This window comes from Otolemur garnettii, unplaced genomic scaffold, assembly GCF_000181295.1.
Source record: "Otolemur garnettii isolate 467f Iridium unplaced genomic scaffold, OtoGar3 scaffold00095, whole genome shotgun sequence".
Taxonomy (NCBI): Eukaryota; Metazoa; Chordata; class Mammalia; order Primates; family Galagidae; genus Otolemur; species Otolemur garnettii.
The window spans coordinates 1,145,831-1,169,458 of record NW_003852490.1 but is presented as its reverse complement, the minus strand read 5'-3'; the positions used below and the strand labels follow the sequence as shown (position 1 = coordinate 1,169,458).

Here is a 23,628-nt window from a genome sequence, read left to right as displayed (position 1 = left end):
TTTATCCTTCCTATGCTATCCTTGTACGTGTAATACCATTAGGATCACCCAGCACTTGAGATATTGTGGGTGATTTGAAGACAATGATATGGCCAGAAGTGATAAGTACATAATGATAAAAAATAAAATAAAAAATAAAGCAGAAATGCAATCCATTGACAAAAGTCTGCAGGTAGCTCTGAACAAAATTGAATGAATACACTCAAAACAGCATTTTTTCTGTAAGATAAACATGATTTTTTAATATCTTTTGTGCATAATGCACTCATCTATTTGTTGATTAAAAATCACATTTATCTGTGATCAGTCTTACCAGCAGCTAGAATGCCTTAGCCAAGTGAAATGATTACCAGATGAGTAGAGTGACAGTTGCAGGTCGGGGTGAGGTCCAATATTAGACATCAGTAATCATAAAATGGCCAAATGTTCTTGAATTAGGAAGCTACTTTTAAGACTTGCTCTGGATGCAACTGTGCAGAATCAGAATCAAAAGAGAGACTCTGCATCTTGATCCCAGAAACACTGAAAGAACCTTGAAAGGGGCTGACTTGGCTTCTCAAGAAGGTGAAGTTTTGTCACTACAGTATTATAGAATGGAGGGCTTCCTCATCTACCAGTGGAATTTCCTAATTGCTTCCACAGAGCTTATCAAACCCATGCAGAGAAAACTAGTTACTGCCGCTATATTTTGGCAGGTTAGAATCAGGTGCCTTGGGCTGTGGAAAAAGTTAGTATGGATGGTGAGCTTTCATTAACGGTGAGGCCACTTGGGAGAGGCGCTGCGTCAAGGACTCTCACAGTGGACCAATGCTACACCAGAATCTCTGCAGGGTTGTTTACAACAGAACATTTTGTAATTTGATTTTCTAACTGATAAAACAACAAAAAATTAGTGGAATTATGCTTTGACCCAGAGAGAGCAAAGAAGGGTGGAATTAGAAAATTTGAACATAAAATTTGCTTAGAGCAGGTTGAGAATCATTGGGCCACGACATTTTGCAGAAGGGATGTTAGATGGTCAAGGACTTTCTGGTCATTGAATTACTCTTTTTGCTGTTTAAAGAAAGATTTTGGCTTATTTTGTGTTAAGATAGAGGTTGGTACCTAAGAGATATATTAATTGTTTAATATAAGAAAATATTTAGTGCTGGGCTCTGTGGTACATGCCTATAATCCTAGCACTCGGGAGGCCCAAGTGGGTAGATTGCTTGAACTTTGGAGTTTGAGACCGGCATGAGCAAGAGCAAGATGCAGTCTCTAAAGAATAGCCAGGCATGGTGGCAGGCACCTGTAGTCCCAGCTACTCAGGAGGCTGAGGCAAGAGGATCACTTGAGCCTAAGAGTTTGAGGTTGCTGTGAGCTGTGACGCCACAGCATTCTACCAAGGGCAACAAAGTGAGACTCCGTCTCAAGAAATGAAAAGAAAAAAATATTTAAATTGTACCTGATTCTCTTCACACATGAAAGTGTGCCAAATATGACCACATAAGCACATGAGGAACTTTAAAGAAAATTTTAAAGATGATAAGATGAATAATGCATCATTTGCACATACATAGTGGGCAGATTCTATTTATTGTAGTAAGAACTAAATCCACTGTTATCAACATAAACTTGCAAATGAGTATCTGAACGTTAGGAGTCATATTCTTTCCCCAGAAATGGTTATTCTATTTCTGATGCCCCCTCTTCTTCTACTATTTTGACTGTATGATATATGAAGTCAATAACTTATATGATTAGAAATTATTGATGTAAGGCAGAAGTTCTACTGGGAACCGAGAGGAATACAGTATATTAAAATAGCAATTTACTTAAGTATCCCTGGGAAAGCAACTATACTTCCCATGCTCAGGTTGTTGAGATTGATGTGACAGAACACTCCGCGTGCCAAACAGCTGTATGACATGGAGCTCTTCATGGGTTCATGTTCTTGGATGCAGAAAGGATGTAAGGAGAATCATACTCAACAATGTCAAAAAAGAATAGTGAAATGGAGGAATGTCCAACATTGATCTTAGAACAGCAGGATAGACCAATATTCTGACAATGTGTTCTCTTGGGACATCCCAAAGAGAACCTCACATGACCAAAGGGGTGCTTTCTTTCTTTCGGATGAGGATACCAACTGCACAATAATACCTTTTTGATCTTTATTTCTTCAAAACATGAAAACAAAAAATGAAGTCGATGACAATGAGAAGAGAGAAAACATTCCGTACAGAAAATGCTGTATTACTAGTGGTTAAATCAGAAACAATTAGAAACTTTATTTGTCTGTGTCAATGATGTGTACCATTTATAAGGAACAGCACAATTAGTGCACTTCCCCCCTAAAGCTGTGCACAACACACACAAAATAAAATAGTCAAACAAATCAAATGAAATAATTTTACAGAACTATCATAATTAATAACAACCCTGAACATCCAGAATCGTATTTTCCTATAGCATGAAAATTTAAAAAGCAAACAAACCAAAAAGCTTTGAAGTTGAAATTGACCGACAGAAAGAATTTCTTAAAGTCCTCTGTGAAAATTTGCTACGGGATTATTGACATTCCTAATATGGCTAAAAAATGAGTGCAAAATCTTTCTAATGTTTCAACAACTTATATCCCTTGGTGTTTACTTGGTGTTTCTAGGCTAGCTTTCCACTTAGTAAATCTCCCAAGGGGGGGAAAAAGCCTGGGTTAAAAAAAAGAAGGTCATCAATGTTGGTCGGCGTGACAGGTTAGTGATAGATCTCCAAGACAGATAAGGACTCATAAAGGTGTGGGTTGGAGAGAAGCACTGTGGCCAACAACTATAAAAACTGTGATTAACTGGGCTCAGGAGTTGTATGTGATAGGTCAACCCATCACCGACATGATTGCCTTTCTTGGTTTCAAAGTGGGAGATGTACTTATCTCATGTTGGCCAAGGATAAAGAGGGAGCTTTTCCAAACCTATGCTTTATACTTTCTTAGTTAAGACAATCTCGATGATATATGGACAATTACACTTGTACACTTTCAGTGTGTTTATGTTAAAAAGGTTTCGTAAATGTGTTTTTCCTTGCAAGATAAAACTATTTCCATGTGGCTTGTCTTAACTTTTCCTGGTAAAAATGGCAATCATACGAACTGTCATCCCCTGAAGGGCAGTGATCTGGGCTGTCTTGTTCATGATTCTAGTCCCTGGAAATATCGTATCACCTGGCATATTGAGTGAGTAACCAGCATTTAATTATTCTTTCTGTCACCAAATGATGTTTACGAAATGTTGGATGATTACTGAGTGGAAGAAGGAAAAATAAACCACGACAGCTTCAATTTCTCAAGTATCTTTGAATCAATCTAGAGTGCCAGGGATGTCTCCAGCCTGAGATTCCTTATAAATAGAGACATCTCTGGGAGGTGACCGAAGTCATTCTATTTTTTCTCATTAGTGGACTCACTACTTTGGAATGTTGGGTTTATCCACGTTCTTTGGTATTCTGCAATAGAAAGAGCCATTCCTTTTAAAGGGCTAAACCCTCCCAGTGCAATCCTCCTGGGAGGCACTAAGAACATCTACTTGCCTTCTCTTCCATCACAAATAGAAAAGACACACTTCCAAAGGCCCACTGGTTACCCTGGCTTCTTTCTGAGTCAGGAACTACCAATATAATCAGAGGGGTCTAGACTGGACAGTGAAATAAACAGGGATGGAAATAGCCTTTTACATTAAAAAAAAAAAAGTAAAATGAACGAACCAGCACTATCTACAATCTGTGCCAGACAGAGCAGATGTGAAATAAATACTTTGGAGGGAAGGGTGTTGAGGAAAGGGTGGCTCTGAAAGCCCAGGCACATCTAATGCAGCCACTTTTCTGCAAGGCCTTTCCCTGTGACTTTCCCAAACTAATGGGTGATTCTTAGAGGCCTCTGATGTGCTCTACATGGCTAATTTTCCATGAAGATCTTTGTATAGTTTGCCTGTTATCCTCTCAATAACTTTAATTTCTCCCCACCTGACAGTTATTGCTACTTAGAAATGCATGTGCAGATCCATAAACAATAAGCCATTTTTTCTCCTTTGTCCCTAGTAATAATCAAAGTCAATAACAGCACAAAAGTAACAACTCAGGTGAAAAGAAAACTCGCTTATGTCTTCAATGTCCAATCAACATCGCTGAATGGGAGAACAGTATATGCTCTACTCTACTATGTACAGATAGGCTTTGTTTTATTTGTTTTTCATCCATGCACTGTGTTACAGGTATCACAACAACATTTCCAAACAGGCACATGAAGAAGGAGCAAAGGTTCAGTTACGACTGGGACAGGATTGTGCAAGCCATGGATGCCTTTGAAAATAAAACTGATGGGCAATCCCAGGTGACAGCAACATGGCCCTGGGACACATATTAATGCAAATGAAGAAGGATGGGGTTTTTATTCTTTTTTTGAATGGGATGATTCTTCATGGGGAATGGCAGGTGGCCAGGAGGAAGGGGGTGGGAATGGGACACTTAGGGGCTTAGCTGGTCTGGAATGCTGGAATACGGGCCTTGCTAGTCACAGTCCAGAGCTAAAGAGATAAGAAATAAAGGATTTTGCATGTTCCTGGGAATCTAGGCACATTATCCCTATACCTGTTGAACAAGAGTGCCAGTCACATAGCCTTAAGTGTCAGACTATATCTAGAGCCATCGCATTTCCTGGCTCCACTCTAGGTTCTATGTTTCTTCTTGGAGGCAGTTTCACTTCTGCTCACATCCCGGAGATAAGCATGAAATTTGGTAATATGGTGAAGACATGCTTCTTTCTTCTTCCATGCCCAGATCCTTTCTTAATCCAAAATAATGTTTTAAAGTGTTTGGAGGAGGTGAGGGGAATCTTAACCAGTTAAATTTTTACCAAAAAACCATTTACATTTGGATGGGTCATCGCTTCCCACAAACACAAGCAACAGCCCTGACCCTCCCAACAAAACAAAACAAAACAACAAAACAAAATAAAACAAAACTATCAACAAAAGCCAAAGATCAACCACCTCCCCAGTCCCACTGAAACAAAATTGAAAACAAGAAAATAAATCAAAGCCTTAACGATTTGTGAACCTGGACAGAGTGCGCCCCTTCCAGGCCTTGCTGTAAGGAGGACCCTGCCTCCGCGCCTTGTTCAGTACGACGATGCCCCTGGGGGTGGGAGGTGATGGTTTCTTACTTCGGCCCTAGTACAGAGTATGCTCTTGAAGCTGGATTCCGTCAGCAGGTAGGTGAACATGACAAATGTCAGTTTCCTCTGTTCATTATACATAATTTTTTATGTATATATATATGTATATATATATATAAATTTACTATATCTGGTTGTTCCTTTAGAAGCCTTTTATGTGGCAGTAGGCCTCCAGGGAGGAGAAGAAAATGTACAAGAGCCACAGGAGCACAAAGAGGGAGGATGTGAGGAGCTTGGCAGTCCGGGGCCCACCCAGCTCACCTCCAATTTCTGGCCTCCGCCGATACAGCAGCACCCCCACATTGATGAAAGCAAAAATGGTGAAGAGAGTGACAGAGAAAGCTAGTGTGCCAGGGGACACTTTGAACTGTTCCCCGTTGGCTGCGTGGTAGATGGCAGCGATGGACCAGGCCACGCCGATTCCCAGAAAGACATTCACCGCGTTGCTGCCAGTGACGTTACCTATGGATGCGTCTGCATACTGGTCCTGGGTGGCCGCCACTTTGCTGGCAAATGTGTCTGCAGAGGAAGAAGAAAAAGGCAATGACATTCAGTTAAACTTCCAGAGATGTCTGTGGAGGGCTGGAAGTGTCAACTGGGTACTGTTGATCTGTGGTTCCCAACCCTGGAGGCACATCCTGGCCCACAGACTATTAGGAAGCTGGTGGCACAGCAGGAGGTGAGTGGTGGGTGAGCAAGCAAAGCCACATCTGCGTCTACAGCCGCTCCCCATTGCTCACATCACTGCCTGAGCTCTGCCTCTGGTCACATCAGGGGCAGCATCAGATTCTCTTAAGAGCACGAATCCTACTGTAAACTGCACATGCCAGGGATGGAGGCGGCACGCTCCTTATGAGAATCTAGTGTCTGCTTGTCTGAGGTGGAGACGTAATGCACTTGTATCATCCTCAAACCATTCCCTCTACCCTCCTCGGGATGTGAAAAAATTACCTTCTATGAAATTGGTCTCCGGTGGCAAAAAGGTTGAGGACCACTGCTGTGGTTCAGATTCAAACCCTAAATATAAACACAGTGACCGAAAGTAGGGTTTGATGTTCCTTTGAGACAGAGTCATTTGGTCAAAAGAACAGGGTGCAGATGCTGGGAGTTATGGATTTGGGGCTGGCTGTGTTATAGACTGAGAAAGGATCCACAGATACCACAGTTTTTTTGTAATATTGAGCCTGCCAGGCATTATTTTTCAGAGAGTAATCACAGCTGACTCACATCAGAATCAAATGGGATTCTTTAAAAGAGTGACAATTACAAGGCTTCATCCAGCTGTGCAAGGTCACAATAACTGGGGCCCAGGAATCTATTTTAACAGCATCCCAAAAGATTCTAGGTCACTGAAAATGGCTGCCGCAGGATATTACTCAAAGATGCTGTATCAGCAGCTCCGGCTTACAAATAAGAAAGGTAAGGCTTTCGGAGAGATTTCCAAAGATTCAAGAGCAAGTCAATACTGGAATTGAAAAGAATTGAACTGTGATAACAGGTGACATTTGCTTAGCCTCTAATGGAATTTGCCTATATTCTGCATTGATTGTGATGATTCTAAATGTGAGGAACTCAGGCTTAGAGACAATTAGTCACGGGTGCAACTTCTCACAACTAGGAAGGAGCCATATGAGAGCCCAAGCTCTGGCCTGCATCTTCAAGGCTGACACCTGCTCATCGAGCCATCTTTCCTTTTGCTATGTCTCGGGTAGCAGTAACCATCATCTCAGCTTTTTGTTCACCTGTAATCCTGAATGTTTCTTTTTCTGAAGATGGGAAAGCCATGACCCACTCCAGGTGGTCCAGAAGCAGTAACTTATACTTCTTATTGAATACTTCCAGGGAGTTAAGAGCATATTTGAACCTCAGGGTCGCAAATTCTGCCTTTGCAACAGACTATGTGACCTGACACAGATTATTTAACTTGTCTGGTCTTCAGTTTCCTAACTGTGAAATAGAGATAGTGATGTCCACTGTGGAGTGCTGAATAGGTAGAGATATTATGTGTAAAATGCTTTGGGGCATAAGGTAAGAGTACCTCTATTTTTGTTTTGTTTTGGAAAGAGAATGTAAACAGAGCAGGCCAGAACAGATTTAAAAGTTGGAGTGGGATCTGAAATAACTTTTTATTAAGCATGTAAACAAATATTTACCTTACAAGACACTAAATTTCTTGTCTGTGTGATGCCTCATTACTGATATCAAAGTCCATTCAGCTAACTTGGCAAAATACCTAGCACAGTAGATTGATCGTAGATAATAACAGCTTTCAAATTGAGCTCTGATTTGCAAAACCAGTTACAGAAAGTATTATATGACTATAGGTGCTGTATCCTCCAGAGGTCCCTGGCATTCTCCGAGCATGCACGTTGTTGTACAATACTTCCACTAGTTTCTCTTCTCTGTCACCATTCTGTTGCCACCATCCTTCCTCAGTACATCTCCAGTGGGGACAATATATAAAGCATGTAAGTTTGTGTCAGCCTACACATTCTCGTGCTTTACAAGGGTGAAGGTTGCTTGGGCTTCTCAAAGACTACCGCATCTGCAGTGTCATAGTCTTTCTGAATGGGACTTGGCAGCCCTGAGGGACTGTCTCACTGATTCTGACCTCTGTGATGGGAAGCAGGTTGGGTTGCTATTTTGTAATTACAGAAAGAAAGCAAAGGCTCCTTATTCCATGCCAGTTGCCATGCTGCCCAGGATACGTGTCTATTCTCATTTAACCCTCTCACAAGCCTTATGTACTAGATGGTATTATTCCCCCTTTATCATTTTGGAAGCTACGATGTTGTGATATTACGCCTCTTGGACAGGCTTTTAGTCACGATTAAATGAGAATTTTTTAACCAAGACTGTTTGATTTCAGATCCCATTCTCAGTTCACACCACACTGTCCTTCCCAGGAAGGCTAAAGTTTTCCTTTCTTCTTAGACCATCGCAGGTTGCCCTGTTCCTTCCACTCAGAAACTCGGAATTCTCTTTTCTGTAGTAGGGGAACAAAGACCGAAGGAGGTCTGGGTACCGTACTGACCCACCTCCTGGATTTGCGCTGATCACACATCCGTGCAGCCCAGTCAGGACTATCCAGAGACTGATGAGTATAAGCAAAACGAGACAGATTGTAATGGTCTCCTGAACTTCATTATTCAGAGTTAATAGGAGCTGCTGCAGCTGCAGCATAAAAAAGGGGAAAAAGTACTCATTTTTCTTTTATTTTTCAAGGGCAGGCAGCGGAGCAAGGAAGGTCAAGCAGTGAGTCTGAGCTGGGAGGAAGCAGCTTCCAGCTCAGCTGCTGCCGAGGAACACCTGGAATGTTATTCTGAGCGGAAATGGCTGCTAGCACCAGCCGGTGAGAACAGTGGCCCACGTTGGGTGGGGCACTCAGGGAGGGAGTATTCCCTCCTTCTGCTGTGGGGCCGGGTGACCTGGAGCTGTTCTGTACTACACACCTGCTTACCTCTCCTGGCACCTGGAGCATGGCCCACTGGCCTTCCTTTCTAGATGACCCGTCTGCCACTTCACCAGAAGGGAAGGAGATACAGAAAGAAAGATTTCTGGGGCTGGGGATGGCAAACACCCAAACCAGTCCCTTAGGCTGAAGTCAGGGACGTACTTGGGTCTCCAGCCATTTCCTCTTCCTTCAGACATTTTTTCAATAGCTTATTACCATGTATGTGAACATTGCATGTGAAATGTTTATTGGTAATGATAGGGTCCTCTTCTTGAATGTCTTTCTATGGATTCCCTAAAAAACAGTAGCCAAAGTGACTAGCTTGTCACATAAATGAAGCAAGTCTGGGGGCTCTTTGAGTTTGGCAGGTTTTATAGACCAGGGTCAGCCTTCAGGCTTTACATCTTCTTTTATTTCCAATTCAAAAGCTGTGTTTGGAAAGTGCTATGAAGATGCCTCAAAGAACTAAAAGTAGGACTACCATTTGATGCAGTAATCCCATTAATAGGTATTAAGGAAAAAAAGACATTTTATCAAAAATATGCTTGCATTCAATTGTTTATAGCAGCAAAATTTATAATCACAAAGATGTGGGAAAAAACCGTAGTGCCCATCCATGGATTAATGAAATGTGGTCCGTGTATACCACATCACTAAAAAGTGATGACCTGGTATCTTCTGTACCAATGTGGATGGAATTGGAGACCATTGTCCTAAGTATCATAAGAATGGAAGGACAGAAATCCATGTACTCAGTACTCTACTGGAACTAGTTGAGCAACACCTGTGTGCACGTATGGAAGCAAAACTCAACAGAACTCCAGTGGGTGGGAGGAGGGAAGAGGGGATGGGTCAATTCACATCTGATGGTATATCGCACACTTTCTGAGTGAAGGGCACACTTAGAACTTTCACTTAAAATATACAAAAGCAAGCTATGTAAGGAAAATATATGTAATCCCATAATATTCTGAAATCAAAAAAAATCCTAAAAGTTATGTAAAAAAAATTATAGGAACATACACAAGTCTAAATAACTAACCTTTTCCCTGACAGAGATAACTGTTTTCCAAAGGAAGTGTGATAGTTCCTCCCACATTTCCTTTCATGCTGCTTTGTTGCTTTGTGCATAGAACACATCACATATGATATGTTAGCTCCTTCCAAGCCCAACCCTGAACGCTACGTCTGTAAGGGGCCTGTGGTTGAAAAAGGCAAATACCGTTCCTTAAAGTAAAAATTCAAGAAGTAACTATAGGCTCAGTGCCCGCAGCACAGTGGTTATGGTGCCAGCCACATACACTGAGGCTGGTGGGTTTGAACCCAGCCCGGCCCAGCTAAACAATGACATCTGCAACAAAAAAGTAGCCAGGTATTGTGGTGGGCACCTGTAGGCCCAGCTACATGGAAGGCTGAGGTAAGAGCATCACTTAAGCCCAGGAGTTTGAGGTTGCTGCGAGCTGCGATGTCACAGCACTCTACTGAGGGTGACATAGTGAGACTCTGTCTCAAAAAAAAAAAAAAAAGAAGTAACTATGGTCTTGGTCTCAGAGGGATTGCAATCATATTCAGAAGCTGGTCCATTAAATACAAACATAAGAATTTCAATGTGTTTGGGATAAACTGAGACATATTAGCAATACCATAGAAGTGTTTTTCCTATGTATATAGCCTGGGCCTGGTTTCTAAGAGGGATCTTGGCTACTAACTTCCACCATGAATTCTAATGAATTTTAGATCAGTTGCATAGACTCAGATTTTTGATCCTGTCTCCTTGATACATATGACTATAAATCAAGAAGAGTGATGCTTTGGGGGAGAGAGAGCATGGCTGGAATTAAACTACACATCACAAATCAGGGCATAATTGTTCTCTGCAGATCACCTCAAGCTCACTTCACCTGCCTCAAGGTTGTTTACAACCTTGCCCAAGTCATCTAATCAATATGCAAGAAAAGGCTAACACTCTCCCGTTTCCTTCAGAAATTATTTTTTATCTGAGTTTCTACCACTTTACAAATAGACTAAGCCTCCAACTTTACATCTAGACTAACATCCCTTAGGTTGAAGGTGTTGTTCTTACAGACCTACATGCCAGTCATGAGGTTTATGTATGATCTAGAGCGAGGATTTCACCCCCGAGGATTCATCTTATTCCCAATTCTTAGCACGCTTTGGGTCCAACTGTTCGGGTCTAAATTGACTTGTGCCCAGGAACTGACACGGCAGTGATTTGAACTGGGGTCCAGCATGGTTATGAAGGTATGGTTATTTCCCTCCACACCTATGAATTACTGACAATTAATGACACAGTCCAGGTGTACAGAGCTTCAGAAGCAGCAGGGGGAAAAGCCCCATCCAAGAGACATTCTTGCTCCTTCCAACTATCTATATGTTTTTGGGCAAGTCACCTCACTTTTTGAGATTTCAGGGTCCTCATTTAAAATGAGCAATTTAGTTGAGAATAACTCTAACAGTCTAACTTTCCTACTTGAGTGCATGGGATATACCAAAATACTAACTTTATGTACGGTACATGATTTTTTTGGTAGGAGTTTGTACATGATCATGCCTCTTTATAAGAATTGACTAATGATCGTAATTATCTTCCCATGTGAAACAGTAAATGACCCAAATGAAATAATCTGAGGATCCAGGAAGAAAAGATCTTAAGACCTGAAGATACTGCCATTGACCAAACATTGGCAACATTTATGAAACTGAACTACATAGAGCAGTCGTTTACGTTTCAAAATCAGATAAGAAATGTTGGCAAAAGTCTTAGCTTCAAGTCACACTGACCAGCGATCCATTTATATAAATGAGCCATGGTATACATGGTGACAGAGAGGACTGTGTTTCCAAGGCCATATCTGATGTCGACGCAGTTTGCACATCACTGCCATCAGAAATACCTGGAGAACATTGTTAAAAAATATGTAATCTGGGGCTCTACCCTAGACCCATTTAGTCGTATTCTCTGAGGAAGGAATATAAGAATATGCATTTTAACAAGTGCTTATGTTACTCCTGTTTACACCGAAGTTTGAGGACCACAGCACTAAGACAGGAAAATGGGAGCTATTGCTCTAAGTGCCCACAGTCTGTGGGGGGCTTCCTGGGAGTGATACATGTCTGTTTGAGTGTTACGGAAGCAGCTACCTGGGCAGAGGTTAGAAGCAGCTTGTTTCTTTCAGAAACATTGATGCCCTCAGATAACAGTGGTCCTTTTGCTTGTAAAACAACTTGGGGGGCGCTTGGTGGGGATGCTGGGTCTACTTAACTGTAGCTCCTTCCTGCTTCAAGTTCTGAGATGCTCCTATATTTATATATATTTTTTTTAACCCCAGCGCAGTGACCTTAAAAGGCTAAGAGAGAGAGGAAATCTGCCTAACTTCACTGAGTGAGGGCTGTTCCACTTGCCAGGTTGGAAGCTTCTCTACTTCCTAGGGGTTTGAAGGGAATGAGTTTACATGAATGGCATTCGGAATAGGGCCTGGCACTTAAGGAGTGCCTAAGTATTATTAGCTATTTGTATGCTATAACAGAGCCTGATCCCAAGAGAATCCATATATGGTAGGGAATTCTGACTTATGTTAATGTGTTAATGTTCCTAAACGTTTAAGGAAATATCATACCCTTTAAAAAAATTAACTTTATAATCTTTTGCATTTAAAGTATGATAGAACATAAAATTATTCTTAAAAAAATGTTTACTTATTTTACTTTGAAAATTTTGTATCAGCAAAGTTTCCAGAAAGGCGTTAGAGAGCCGCTTGTTTGAGGTCCTCATCTTCCTAGCGGCGGTAAGGCAGGCGTCTTTGCCTAAACCATGCGTGTTCTCCTCTCTATCTGTCCCCGTCTATGCCCACTTCCGTCTGACTCTTCTAGAATTCAAACAGAGATGCTATTTTTTTATGTGCTAATTCTGCTGCCACTGAGGACCTTGAATAAACTTTTGTCTTGAGTTGTGATTATTTATTTTCTAAGTAAATATGAAAACCACATTCCCTCACTAACATGCGTGCGTTTCACTGGTTCATGTGAAAAAAAAAATCCTTATTTGGCTTCCGAGTGCCGTGATAGAGATAAGGGAATTGCTATTGTTTGGTTGATGAATAACCAGGTAGGAGAGGAGTTGAAAAAATTGAAAGAGGGAAAAACACGAAATTTCTGCCCATAAAAGTTGTCCCTGGAGAGAGTGAAAAAGAAACGGAGACAGTGACATAACCTATTTTTGGAAGAGAAGGAAATAAAGTAAAAATATCTCAAGAGGATCCGTGCTGGCAGGATCAAAGAACCTCCTTCCAGTCATTTTTATCCTCAGCTATAAATCGGCATCAGTGAAATGACTTTTGAAATTACTGACCTGCTAGCCCACCCTGAGTTTCCACTTTCTTGGTCTGAGATGTGGCTGGAGCATTGTTTTTTCTGTTTGTTTTGTTTTTGTTCTTTTAAGGCAGAGTCTCGTTCTTGCCCTGGGTAGAGTGTGGTGGCATCATAGCTCATAGCAACTGCTAACTCATGGGTTCAAGTGATCCCCTTGTCTCAGCCTCCTGGGTAGCTGGAACTACAGGCACCCACCACTATGCCCAGCTAGTTTTTTCTATTTTTTAGTAGAGATGGGCATCTCACTCATGCTCAGGCTGGTCTCAAACCCCTGAGCTCACACAATCTATGCACCTGAGCCTCTTGGAGTGCTGAGATTACAGACATGAGTCTCCGTGCCCGGCTGCATTGGTGTTTTTAAAGCTTCCCAACCAGACTGAGGTCCCACTCACTAACAGCCTGCCGTCATGGTTTCTTCACACCTGTCTGGAAGATTGTGGCTCTCCCTGGATTAACAGTGGTAATGATGTATGGAGTGGTGTTTACACACTGACTAAAACAAGCAAGCCATTCTGTTATCAAACAACAAATTAATTATTTTTGCTTTTTTTCTTGTTAACTGGAAGGTTTGCACTTTGCGGAGGGTAACCCTAGGGGTTGGTTTTCCTGTTATGTACCTGAAATCCTGCTATTTTAAGTTCAAAGAGAGATTAATTCTAATTAAAAGAGAAAAGTAATGTGGATTTATTTTACAGGGAACATAAGGCAGAGAAGAGAAAGCACAAACCAGCAGTCCTACTTGATCTGATTTCCAAACTGTGATTCGACACATGTCTCAAAAGAAAATGATAATACTCTACTCTTTGACACACCTAGAATAGGATTATTCTCCAGTGCAATGTTCACCAATGTCCAGGAGAGGTCCAAGGAGTGCTGACAAGGACTAGAGAATGGACATTTGAAACTGGACAAAAGGTTTAAAGAAAATATCGAGAAGCTTCATCATGTTCAACTCCGTCACTGTACGGTGGCAAAGTGGTTGATCATTTGTAAAAGAAATGAATAAATTTGTGCTGTATAAAAACATCAGCTTGACTCCTTTAGCAAAGTATTATATTGACATGGATCTGAAAGATGTTAAAAAGGAGCTATTTTTATGAAAGACACCTCATTCTTTAAGAACAATAAGAAAGATCATTGACCGATAAAGAAATTGTTTTATTCCTTACGTTCCTGGCCTCTCCTGACATTACGTTTTCCCTGTCTTCAGAGGCCTTAAAAATGGACTTGAATAAATGTACTTTTAAAAATAGCATCAAGTTTTTTATATTTGCAATTTTGATCTCTGATTCTATAACTTTTATCACAACTCTTTAACAATGCCAAAAAGATTTAGTCAAGCAATAATGGCTTAATTTTGAAAAGGAAAAAGGCAAGAGCAGATTTGAAGTCAAAACAAATAGCTGCATTAATTGTCATTTTCCCAGGCCAGATTGTTATTACATAGATGCAGCTGGAACTAACTTCTTGCCTCAAACACAACTTAGGGTGGACCTGCACAGAACAGTGTCCTCTGGTGTACTGCTCCTTCCTTCCCGATAATCTTTCTCTTTTTCCCTCTCAACCTTCTTGCATTTTAAAACTTTCTTTCTTCTATGCTTTGGGGTATTTCTGGAAAATCTATCTCCTATGTGAACCTTCTCAAATTCTCTTCTCTTCTTTCCTAACTTTTCTCTTGCAGAGATGGTTAAACTATAGGTAACCAAGGTTGTGATAGAGCTAGAGATAGCTCTGATGGACCAGATGCAAAAAGTGTACTTTAATTTTGAAAAAAAATAAAGAAAACAGAAACCCTCATTATCTCTTGCAGGTAGTCTTAATGGGTTATGAAGGAACGTCATTGTCAGATGGATTATATGTGTATGGATGTGGTCCTAAGTCTGTGCATCCAGATAATACGCTGATGATGCCTGACACATACACTTGCCCTCTGGATATCCACCCAGTTATTTATTCTAGATAGAATTCTCTTTCTGAAGGGGGTGCTTTATGCATCATAAGTTCATAAGAGCACAAAAACTAATAAAATCAGGCAAATGGAAACAACTGAATACACAGAAAATATCACTGCATACAACTCCAATCTGTCACAGAAGGCAGCAGGTGGTATTTGAGGACAGGTAAGTTTTGAGGGACTTTTGAAAAAGTCTGATAATTCACCCATTTTGGCTCCACTCTTGCTGTTATTTGGTATGAAAATTTCCCCATTGACTCATACTTATGGGTTAATCATATGTACAAAACAGCATATGTGTCTATTGAAAGTTTGAAGACTTTTCAAAGACATATCGATTAGACTGTCAATAGACACGTAGGCTGTTTTGTAACAAATGCCTCAAAAAAGCATTTGTGTCTATCGAAAGACCAAAAGCTTGGTCCAGCAATTCTACTTCTGGGGATTTAGAAATAATTCTACAAGTTTATATACAAATTAATGTAAGTAAGCTATTAGTCCAAGTAGAGATTTTACATAAGAAAAAATAGAAACACTGAATTATCTATTATTTTTTGATAAAAGAAATTGCAACTTCATATAATATTATACAACTGTTAAAATCATAATGTACAGGTACACTAACAAAAATGTCCTTGACATTCTGCTGAGTAAGAAGGAAGGTGACTTAACCACGCCTAGCATCACTCCGTTAAAATATGAACCTCTGAGCAATTTATATAAATGTCCTAGGATTTTAAAATTTGAAAGGTAGATATGAGAATGAAAATAGATAGCCATATCCCAGAATTGCTTTTTCACTGTTTGGTTATTAGTATTTTATTCACAAGGAGAATATATTCTTTACTGTGCTATCAAAAGGCTTTTATATATATATGTATATAGACTGATATATATAGAGAGAGACTGATCAGTCTAGGAATGAGTAGAGGGTTGAATTTCAGACTTTTCATGGTACTTTGGGTACGTCATTAGTCATGGTTATACCAGCTGAATCCTTAGATGGAAGGCATCCTGCATCCTACGCCCAGAGTAGGTGCATCTCAAAGGGTGTGAGTGTGGAGGGGTGAGTGGAAGGGAAGAAGAGGAGCTATCATAGTCCTCAGGGGCTGACCTGGAGTATAGGGTCAGGAAGATGCCCAGGACAGGCCACAAAGTAGAACAAGAATCCTATAAAAGATCTTCACCCACTAAGAAAGTTTGCCCAACCTCAGTTGTGCCTTACTTTGTTTTTAACTACTCGTGTCAAGCAATGATGGACTGCAGAGCAGCACCAAAATCCTCTCTTAGTGTTCTATTTGGTGTTATGCTTATAATTTATTTACTAACAGTATGTTTTATTGACTTCAATCACCACATTGGTTTGCATAGTAACATGAAAAATATTTTTACGAGCTTGTTAAGATATTTGTGTTCTTGAGATTTCTGGGAAGGGGATATAATGCCCAAGTTTTTTTTTTTTTTTTTTTTTTATCATTTGTACTTGAGTTCTTGCTAGATATGTAATTTGTAATGCAAAGAGTGGAAAATAAGGCAGGCAGTGCTCTAGTCAAGCTGCTAAGAATATGCAACAAGGCTGAGCTCTTATGTAAGAGTTTCTTCTTGTCTATCTCATTGGCACCCAACATAGCTCCGTGTAGATAATACCTATTTTTTGGCAGATATCTCTTACTTTTACAAAGTTGTATAATTTTCAGAGCACTTCCATGGATGTTATGCTATTGCTGTTCCTTATAATTCTGAGGTGGGAGGTGGCTGGGACCAGCTACCCTCAGGACTATATTTTTTCAGGGAAAGAAACCAAAGCTCCTTAGGGGTTGATGGAATGTGAATGCAGGGGGTGGGATTAGGACCCACATCCTGTGATTCCCAGGGTCAGGTCATGCTGCTGGCTCATTTCCAGGGTCCTTCATCAACTCGCCAGATACCCCTGATACTCTGAACCTGATAACACATCTCTACTACCTGACTCCCAGGCCTGCTGTCAGTATTCGAGATCGAAACATTGAAGCTGTGCAAATATAGTTCGTATTAGACTGATTTTGGTTAAATGCACATACTCTGCCTTCATGGAACCCTCACTAATCACTGGTGGCTTAGTGTGATCATTTGTCAGCTATTTGAAAGCCAAACTAATCCAGACTACTTAGATTGGGGAGAGACAGGGTGTTGGGGAGAAAACTCCAGGGCACTGTGTACTCTCATTGAGAAGAGACTTGGTAGAGATGACCTGAGAATACCAGCTGCCAGAGAGAGTCAGAAAAATAATTCAAATGCTCTTCAAGTAGGAAGAAGGACCAATAACACTTCCATAGTTTATAAGACCTGCCTGAGTGAGGCTGCAGGGGTGTGAGGTGTGGCAAGAACCAGAGGTTGGAAGGATAATTTTACCAAGATAAGCAGTTCATGGAGTCAAACCTCCCTATTAAAATACTCTCCCTCTCAACATAAACACTCTCTGTTCCATGACTCTAAGATCTTGTTTTATTTTCACCTTAACAATGTTCATTATCATTACTATCTGAAAGTTCACCATATTTGTGATGCATGGGATCAGACATGCTGTCTGTCCTGTTTATCCCTCTACCTCCACCAGGCAGAACAGTACAGTGTGTAGTGGGTGCTCAGGAGATCAGTGCAGTGGACGGATCAACAGAGATGCAGAATGGCTGGGAAGCCTGTGCTTTGGCCCCTAGATCACACTACTTCCTGTTTCAAAATGGTCTTCTCTCTTGCTCTCCATCTCTTTAATTTTTTTAGAGACAGCGTTTTACTCTGTCACCTTGGCTGAAGTACACTGGTAAAATCATAGTTTGCGGCGGCCTCCAACTCCTAGACTCAAGTCATCCTCCCCCTTTGGGCTCCCAAAGTGCTGGGTTTATAAGTGAGAGCAATTGTACCAGCCTTGTCTCCTTTCTAATGCCTTTGTGACTTGTGGAGACTGAAAACTACGTGAGAATTTGATAATCAAGAATGTCTCATAGCTTCAGAGACTCAGTTTGGGATTCCTAGTTAGGTATGAGCATTGTCAAACTATAGATTTGTTTTTTATTCTGAATATTTCTTGTCACTAATATTCTACTGTAGAATCAATTCAGATAAAGAACCTACAGAACATAAAGCTTAATTCTTCCTCAAAGGATAATACTTGATATGGCAGAAGTTACTGATGTCAGGTTCTTCTGTGATGACAATTAAGTTCGTGAACTCATCCTAGAAAAAGTACTACATACCTCACTGCTGAGTAACACTATGGTCATCTCTGAAGTACTCCCCTTGGGAAGCTATGCACCGATGCCAGCACTAAGTCCACACTTTAAAGCACTTTGTCTAGGATGAGATTGTGGACTTAATTGTCAGACTTAATTGTTGTACAGTGACAGCCCTGATAGCCATTCCAGATAAAGAGTTCCAAAATTGCTTTGAGGGTGGGCTAGGCACTGGCGTCAGTGCACAGCTTACCAAAGGGAGTACTTTGAAGGCAACCATAGTGATATAGGCATGTAGCACTTTTTGTAGGATGAGTTTGCGGACTTAAGTATCCGACTTTGTATGTGGTTTGCCCCTTTTCTCCCTAAAACACAGACTAAAAGGCAGATAGCCACCCCCAACAATTTCCAGTGCAGCCTCATACCAAGTGCCAGCTTCCCTTGAGCAGCCTGAGCTGCGGTCCTCCAGTTTGACACGTGGGGCAATTTGAGGGTCCTGGTTTCCCATTTTCAGCTATCTGAAGCTTCACCACAAGGCATCTTCCAGAGAAGGACATTGCATGATCATTTGGCACTTCTGTGCTTAGTTGTCATTTTGCAGCTGTAACTCACGATTGACAGACTATGATTAATTCTCTGCTGGGCCCATTTGCAGACCCCAGCGGGGCTTAGTTTGGAGCCATAGTCAGTTTTGCTTGTTGTCTTGACCCGTGATGTTTTCACAGTGATAACCTAATAATAACTCAGAATTCACGGAGGGCCATGCCAAAAAGCCCCCTGGGCTCCAGAGGGGAGGGCAAACACAACACATAATTTCCTGGTTGTAAATAATAAAGCCAAAATAAGCTATCTTCTCCTCATCCACAAAATATCGAGTTTGTATGTGCTGAGTTAAACAAGGGTTATCAACTATGGTCACTGATAAAGTTAGTGTTTTTGGATCATGTGTTAGAAAAGGTAGCTGACCAATGCAAGACATTTTATGAATTTAAATCCTTCCCTGGAATGAAGCAGAGTATAAACAAGTAATACAGAGCTTATGTTTTGTTCCTGAGAAAAGGCAGGATGTGAGGTCTGTATGCTGAGGAGGGATGATGGCATTCCAGCTGGCATTATGCATAAATGCCAAGCACCATGATTTCACATCTATAATATGCAGAAGCTCAAACAGATACTAAAATTCTCTTTTGGCCACACGTAAGATTTTCCTTTTAAATTGAGTTAGCATTTTATTTGCCCTCTCTTCTAAAAATACCAATTGGCTTAAGTTCATTTTATTGTCTGTGCAGGGCCCATGACATAATAATTAAGTTATGCCCACATTTCCTTCCCACGAATTTAGCAACAACGTGTCTTTCTTGTGCAGGGCACCCATAGCCTCTGATCGATAGGTCTTGATCTCTGTGCTCTCTTCCTAACGGTTGGGATGGATTTGTATTGATCCAGGGGCCAACAGCCAGCAGCTACAGGGTGACACTCTGGGATCACGGATGAGAGTAAGAAGCTGAATTTATGAGAGCTGCCTCATTAGCCCTGTGTTGTGTTCAGCTGACCGAACTGGTCAATGCTATAAACATGGATGTTCCCTTATGATTCTGTAGTCCTAACATGAAATGCTATCGTGTGATTTTCACATATAGTGAGTGACCTGTCATCTGTGAACCAAGACTTCTCTTGAGGGGAGGGAAGTGGGACTGTTTTTAAAAAGGTGTACAAATCCATATATGCACAAATGAAAACCAAAAAAATATATGTAGTTTACAAATGTCTAAAAAGATTTTATGACAATAATTTTAACATTTTACAGAACCCTGAGTTTTGACATATATTATCAGAGTAAGCACAAGTACTAGCCTATAAAGAATCCATGACATTGGATATCAAAATTGTCTGAGAAAAGACAAGTCTATTGAGTCAGAAGGCACAATAGTTGTTGCCTGGGGCTGGAGGTGTGAACAGGGATCACCTGTAAATGGCCATGAGAGGTTTGACTGAGGTGATCAAATGTTCTCAAACTGGATTAGGGTCATGGCAGCAAGACTCAGTGAATTTATTGAGAATCACCTAATTGTATGTATTTCAAATGGGTGAATTTTAAAGTATGTAAATTATGCTTCAATAAAACTGTTAAAAGATGCAGACTGAACCTGCGTTGAAGAAATAACATAAGACCAAGCAGTGATCCTTGAAATGGTTCATCATCATTACCTATTTTCAAACGTGACAAGGGGATACGGAAGCCCTCCCTCTTGCTAGTGTCCGTGGAGCCCCAGGCCTAGTGCTTTTACTACACTTGATGCTCAGGTTTGGTAATCACCCTGAGACGCATCACCTATGCATCACACCAGCCCTTCAACAACAAGACACACAGCGTGACACACACCTATACAGCGTGACCTTTCTGCCAGGTGGCCTTGCTTCGGCTGACCTGGAGTATGTAAGAAAGCTCATAGAGAACAGGTTGGAACATTTTTAGCTCTCTTCTCTTATCCTGTGACTTTTATGGGACAGAGTGGAGTTGGCTGGTGTGGGGTGGAGGCACTCATCCAAAGACTCTGCAGGATCCAGATAGGGCACGCCACGTGCTGAGCACCCCTCCCTGGAGCACCTCCTGGGCGATGACGTCAGTGTTATCATCCTGGTCCCCTTCCAGCCTTGCACTCAATGCCAGGTGCCCATACAGCACTGCCCTCTGAGAAGAATAAATCGAGTGTAGCTGCCAGCGAAAAAACGTTATTTAATACAAACTCTTCTTTGGAGTAGAAAGAATAAAGGATGCAAATAACTTCGAAACGGATCTTCCCAGCCTCTTACAAACGCTCTGCACGGAGCCTGTTCTCCAGGGTTTTAGCATAGGATAACAGGCAGTCACGGTGCCAATTATAGAGCAACTCTTGTGAAACGTGGGGTCCAGCCTTCCTTTGTTTCTCTCGCTCCTCGTAACTTTTTGCTTTTATAGGCTTCCTTCAACTCTAATCACATCACTTATTTGTGGGAAAGTGTGTCGGAAGGCACAGAGCATTTTCCCTACAGACGGATCCCTGCTGGGGTGAGGTTAAGGTAAGGGCCTATGGAAAGACATGTGAGTTATTAGGGCTGTCTAGTGCTGCTCTCCTGGCAGTGTCCCCGGCTGGCCTTGCCTCTTGGCCTGACTATAGTTCGGAGGGTCCATTTTCAGCAGTGTCCAGCTTCAGTGGCAGTAAAGAAAACAGTCACTTATTAGCATATCTGAAAACAAAACATGCCTGCCTTTGGGATCCTCTCGTGGAAACTGACATTATTGGCTCAGGGTAAAGACATTCTGTTTTCATTTCCATTTTAGCTGATGTGAAATGTTAATCGTCCAGTTAAATACACACCACACTGTAGTGATGACACTTCTGTGGCTAGCTGATGTGAAATGCCAGTGTTGAGAGGGGAAAGCTCATAGACAGTGAAACTGCAGGGAACAGAAAGGGTGGTAATGGACAGAGGCTGAGAATTCACTTGGTTTTCTATTTTTCAACTGCTGTGATATAGCCGAGCTAAGTACCTCCAGAACGTAACTGGTTTATCACCATGTTGAAATAGAAGGAAAGAGAGAGCTAACATTTTTTTCCAGGGTCTGCTAGATGCCAGGCTATGTGCTGGGTGCTTTATTAATACACTCTCACTCCGACTCTGTGAGGTAGAGTTTCGTGTTCCCATCATTCATGTTAAGAAACTAAGGCTTCGAGGAGTGAAGCAATTTGCCTCTCCGGAGTGTCACACATCTATAAGCAGAGGAGGGAGGACTGGGCTTGAACTCAGGTCTCCCTGATCCTAAAGCTCTGTTCTCTGATATCTCCTTGGTGTGTAGTGGTTACACTAAGACTTTGCATAATATTTCTGAGACTGAGGCTATTAACTGTCAATCTATCTGTGAGCTCTGCCCTGAGAACACCAAATCTATCTGGAGTGGGGTGGATGAGAAGAAATGACCGAGTTAATCAAAATCCCTGCTGTTTCTCAAGGGAGCTGAGAATTCAGAATGACTGCATTTAATTTCCCACTGGGAAGAGTGTTTGTTTTCAGTGGGGATGCTGGTGTTCCCTCTTGACAGATTTTCTATAGTTATACGAAGAATAGACAGAGTGTGTTTTCTGATGAGGCCTCGGACCCAGCCTCTGACGTCCACTCAGAGATCTTGAATGCTGGAACTTGACTTCCAAAGCTACCTGTGAGCCTCTGCAGAATGGGACTGCTAGGGGAGCATCCCGTGTGCCCTTCTTCGGCCCCTCTGACTGATGCTGAGTGGCCGTGTATCACAGGCAGTGAGGTCTGGCCCGGGACAATTAAATCTCCCTTTTGTTCACATGCACTATGCCGATAAGCACTGCTTTGGGATTCTGTTTTTTGCCAGCTGGGTCAGGGCTAACCATTTTTAAAAGAGTTCCCAGTTTGTCTAAGTGTTTAAGTTTTTACATGTAGGAAATGCTAAGAGTTTATGAGTATAGCGGTGGACCTTTATTCATTTCTGAAACTTTTTGAAGCATGGACTCTACTAGGTGTTTTCAATACCTGTGGGAATAATAATAGTGTATGACCTCGAGGAGCTTAACTGTAACCCCACTGCTGCATGCTTCAAAAGTGTGCAATACTGAACTTGAAGCAAAGAGAGGAATTAGTAATTTCCAAAAACCTGTAAGGCATATGGGAAAGAGCATATGTAATATTTTAAAAACAAACCCAAGGTGGCATGATAGAGTAGCACAGTACCAGATCATAAAAATGAGAGATAACATGGATTCCACAATTGCAAACCATTTAAACTTTGGCTAAATATGCACAAATCATTCTCTATGAGTCTTTATTTCCTCATACACCATGAGGGGACGCTGGTGCTCACTATCCTACAAGCTATTCAGTGGCTTTTGAACAGGGCTACCACTGTTATATCCATGGATGTGGCACCCCATAAATATCCAGGGGTGTCATTCAGATTAGGGGCCTGCCTTGAGATTGTCATTTACAACCATACAAGTGAATTTAGGTTCCACTGATAAACAAACAACAGGATAAAGCAAATTGTGAAGTACTTGCCACTGAAGTATTAAAAGCTAGGAAATTAAAAACTGCAAAATTTAAACCACCAATCACTAGTAATTTTTTCCATTATAATGTTTTCTAGCACAGTGCTGAACAGATAGAAAAAATAGCTCAAGTTTTCAAGGGAAGAACCTAAGGGACCAAAATAATAAAGGCTAAAAGGAGGCGAAATCTCTTCATATCACTTAATGATAAACTTAAATGAGCTAACAGATAATGTATAGACTGTGCTTATGTCTGGCACACATGGGAACTTGGTGGTAAATTGTAAAAATTTCTTCCTTGATTAAAATGGTTCCCATTTATGCTTATTTTCTGATGGTTTTCATTCCTCTTCATGTTTTTAAAAATT

General features: G+C 41.2%; 1 protein-coding gene across 2 annotated transcripts in view; it reads right to left on the bottom strand.

Moving 5' to 3' along the window:
* Nucleotides 1-2,139: 2,139 nt before the first annotated feature.
* SLC8A1 (solute carrier family 8 member A1) overlaps nucleotides 2,140-23,628 on the bottom strand; it is a 317,474-nt gene continuing 295,985 nt past the window's right edge. For both annotated transcript variants that reach the window (XM_023516660.1, XM_012808814.2), the window contains exon 8: nucleotides 2,140-5,722. In XM_023516660.1, the coding sequence (XP_023372428.1) occupies nucleotides 5,346-5,722 (377 nt within the window). In that variant the 3' untranslated portion in view covers nucleotides 2,140-5,345. The remainder of the gene's footprint in view (nucleotides 5,723-23,628) is intronic.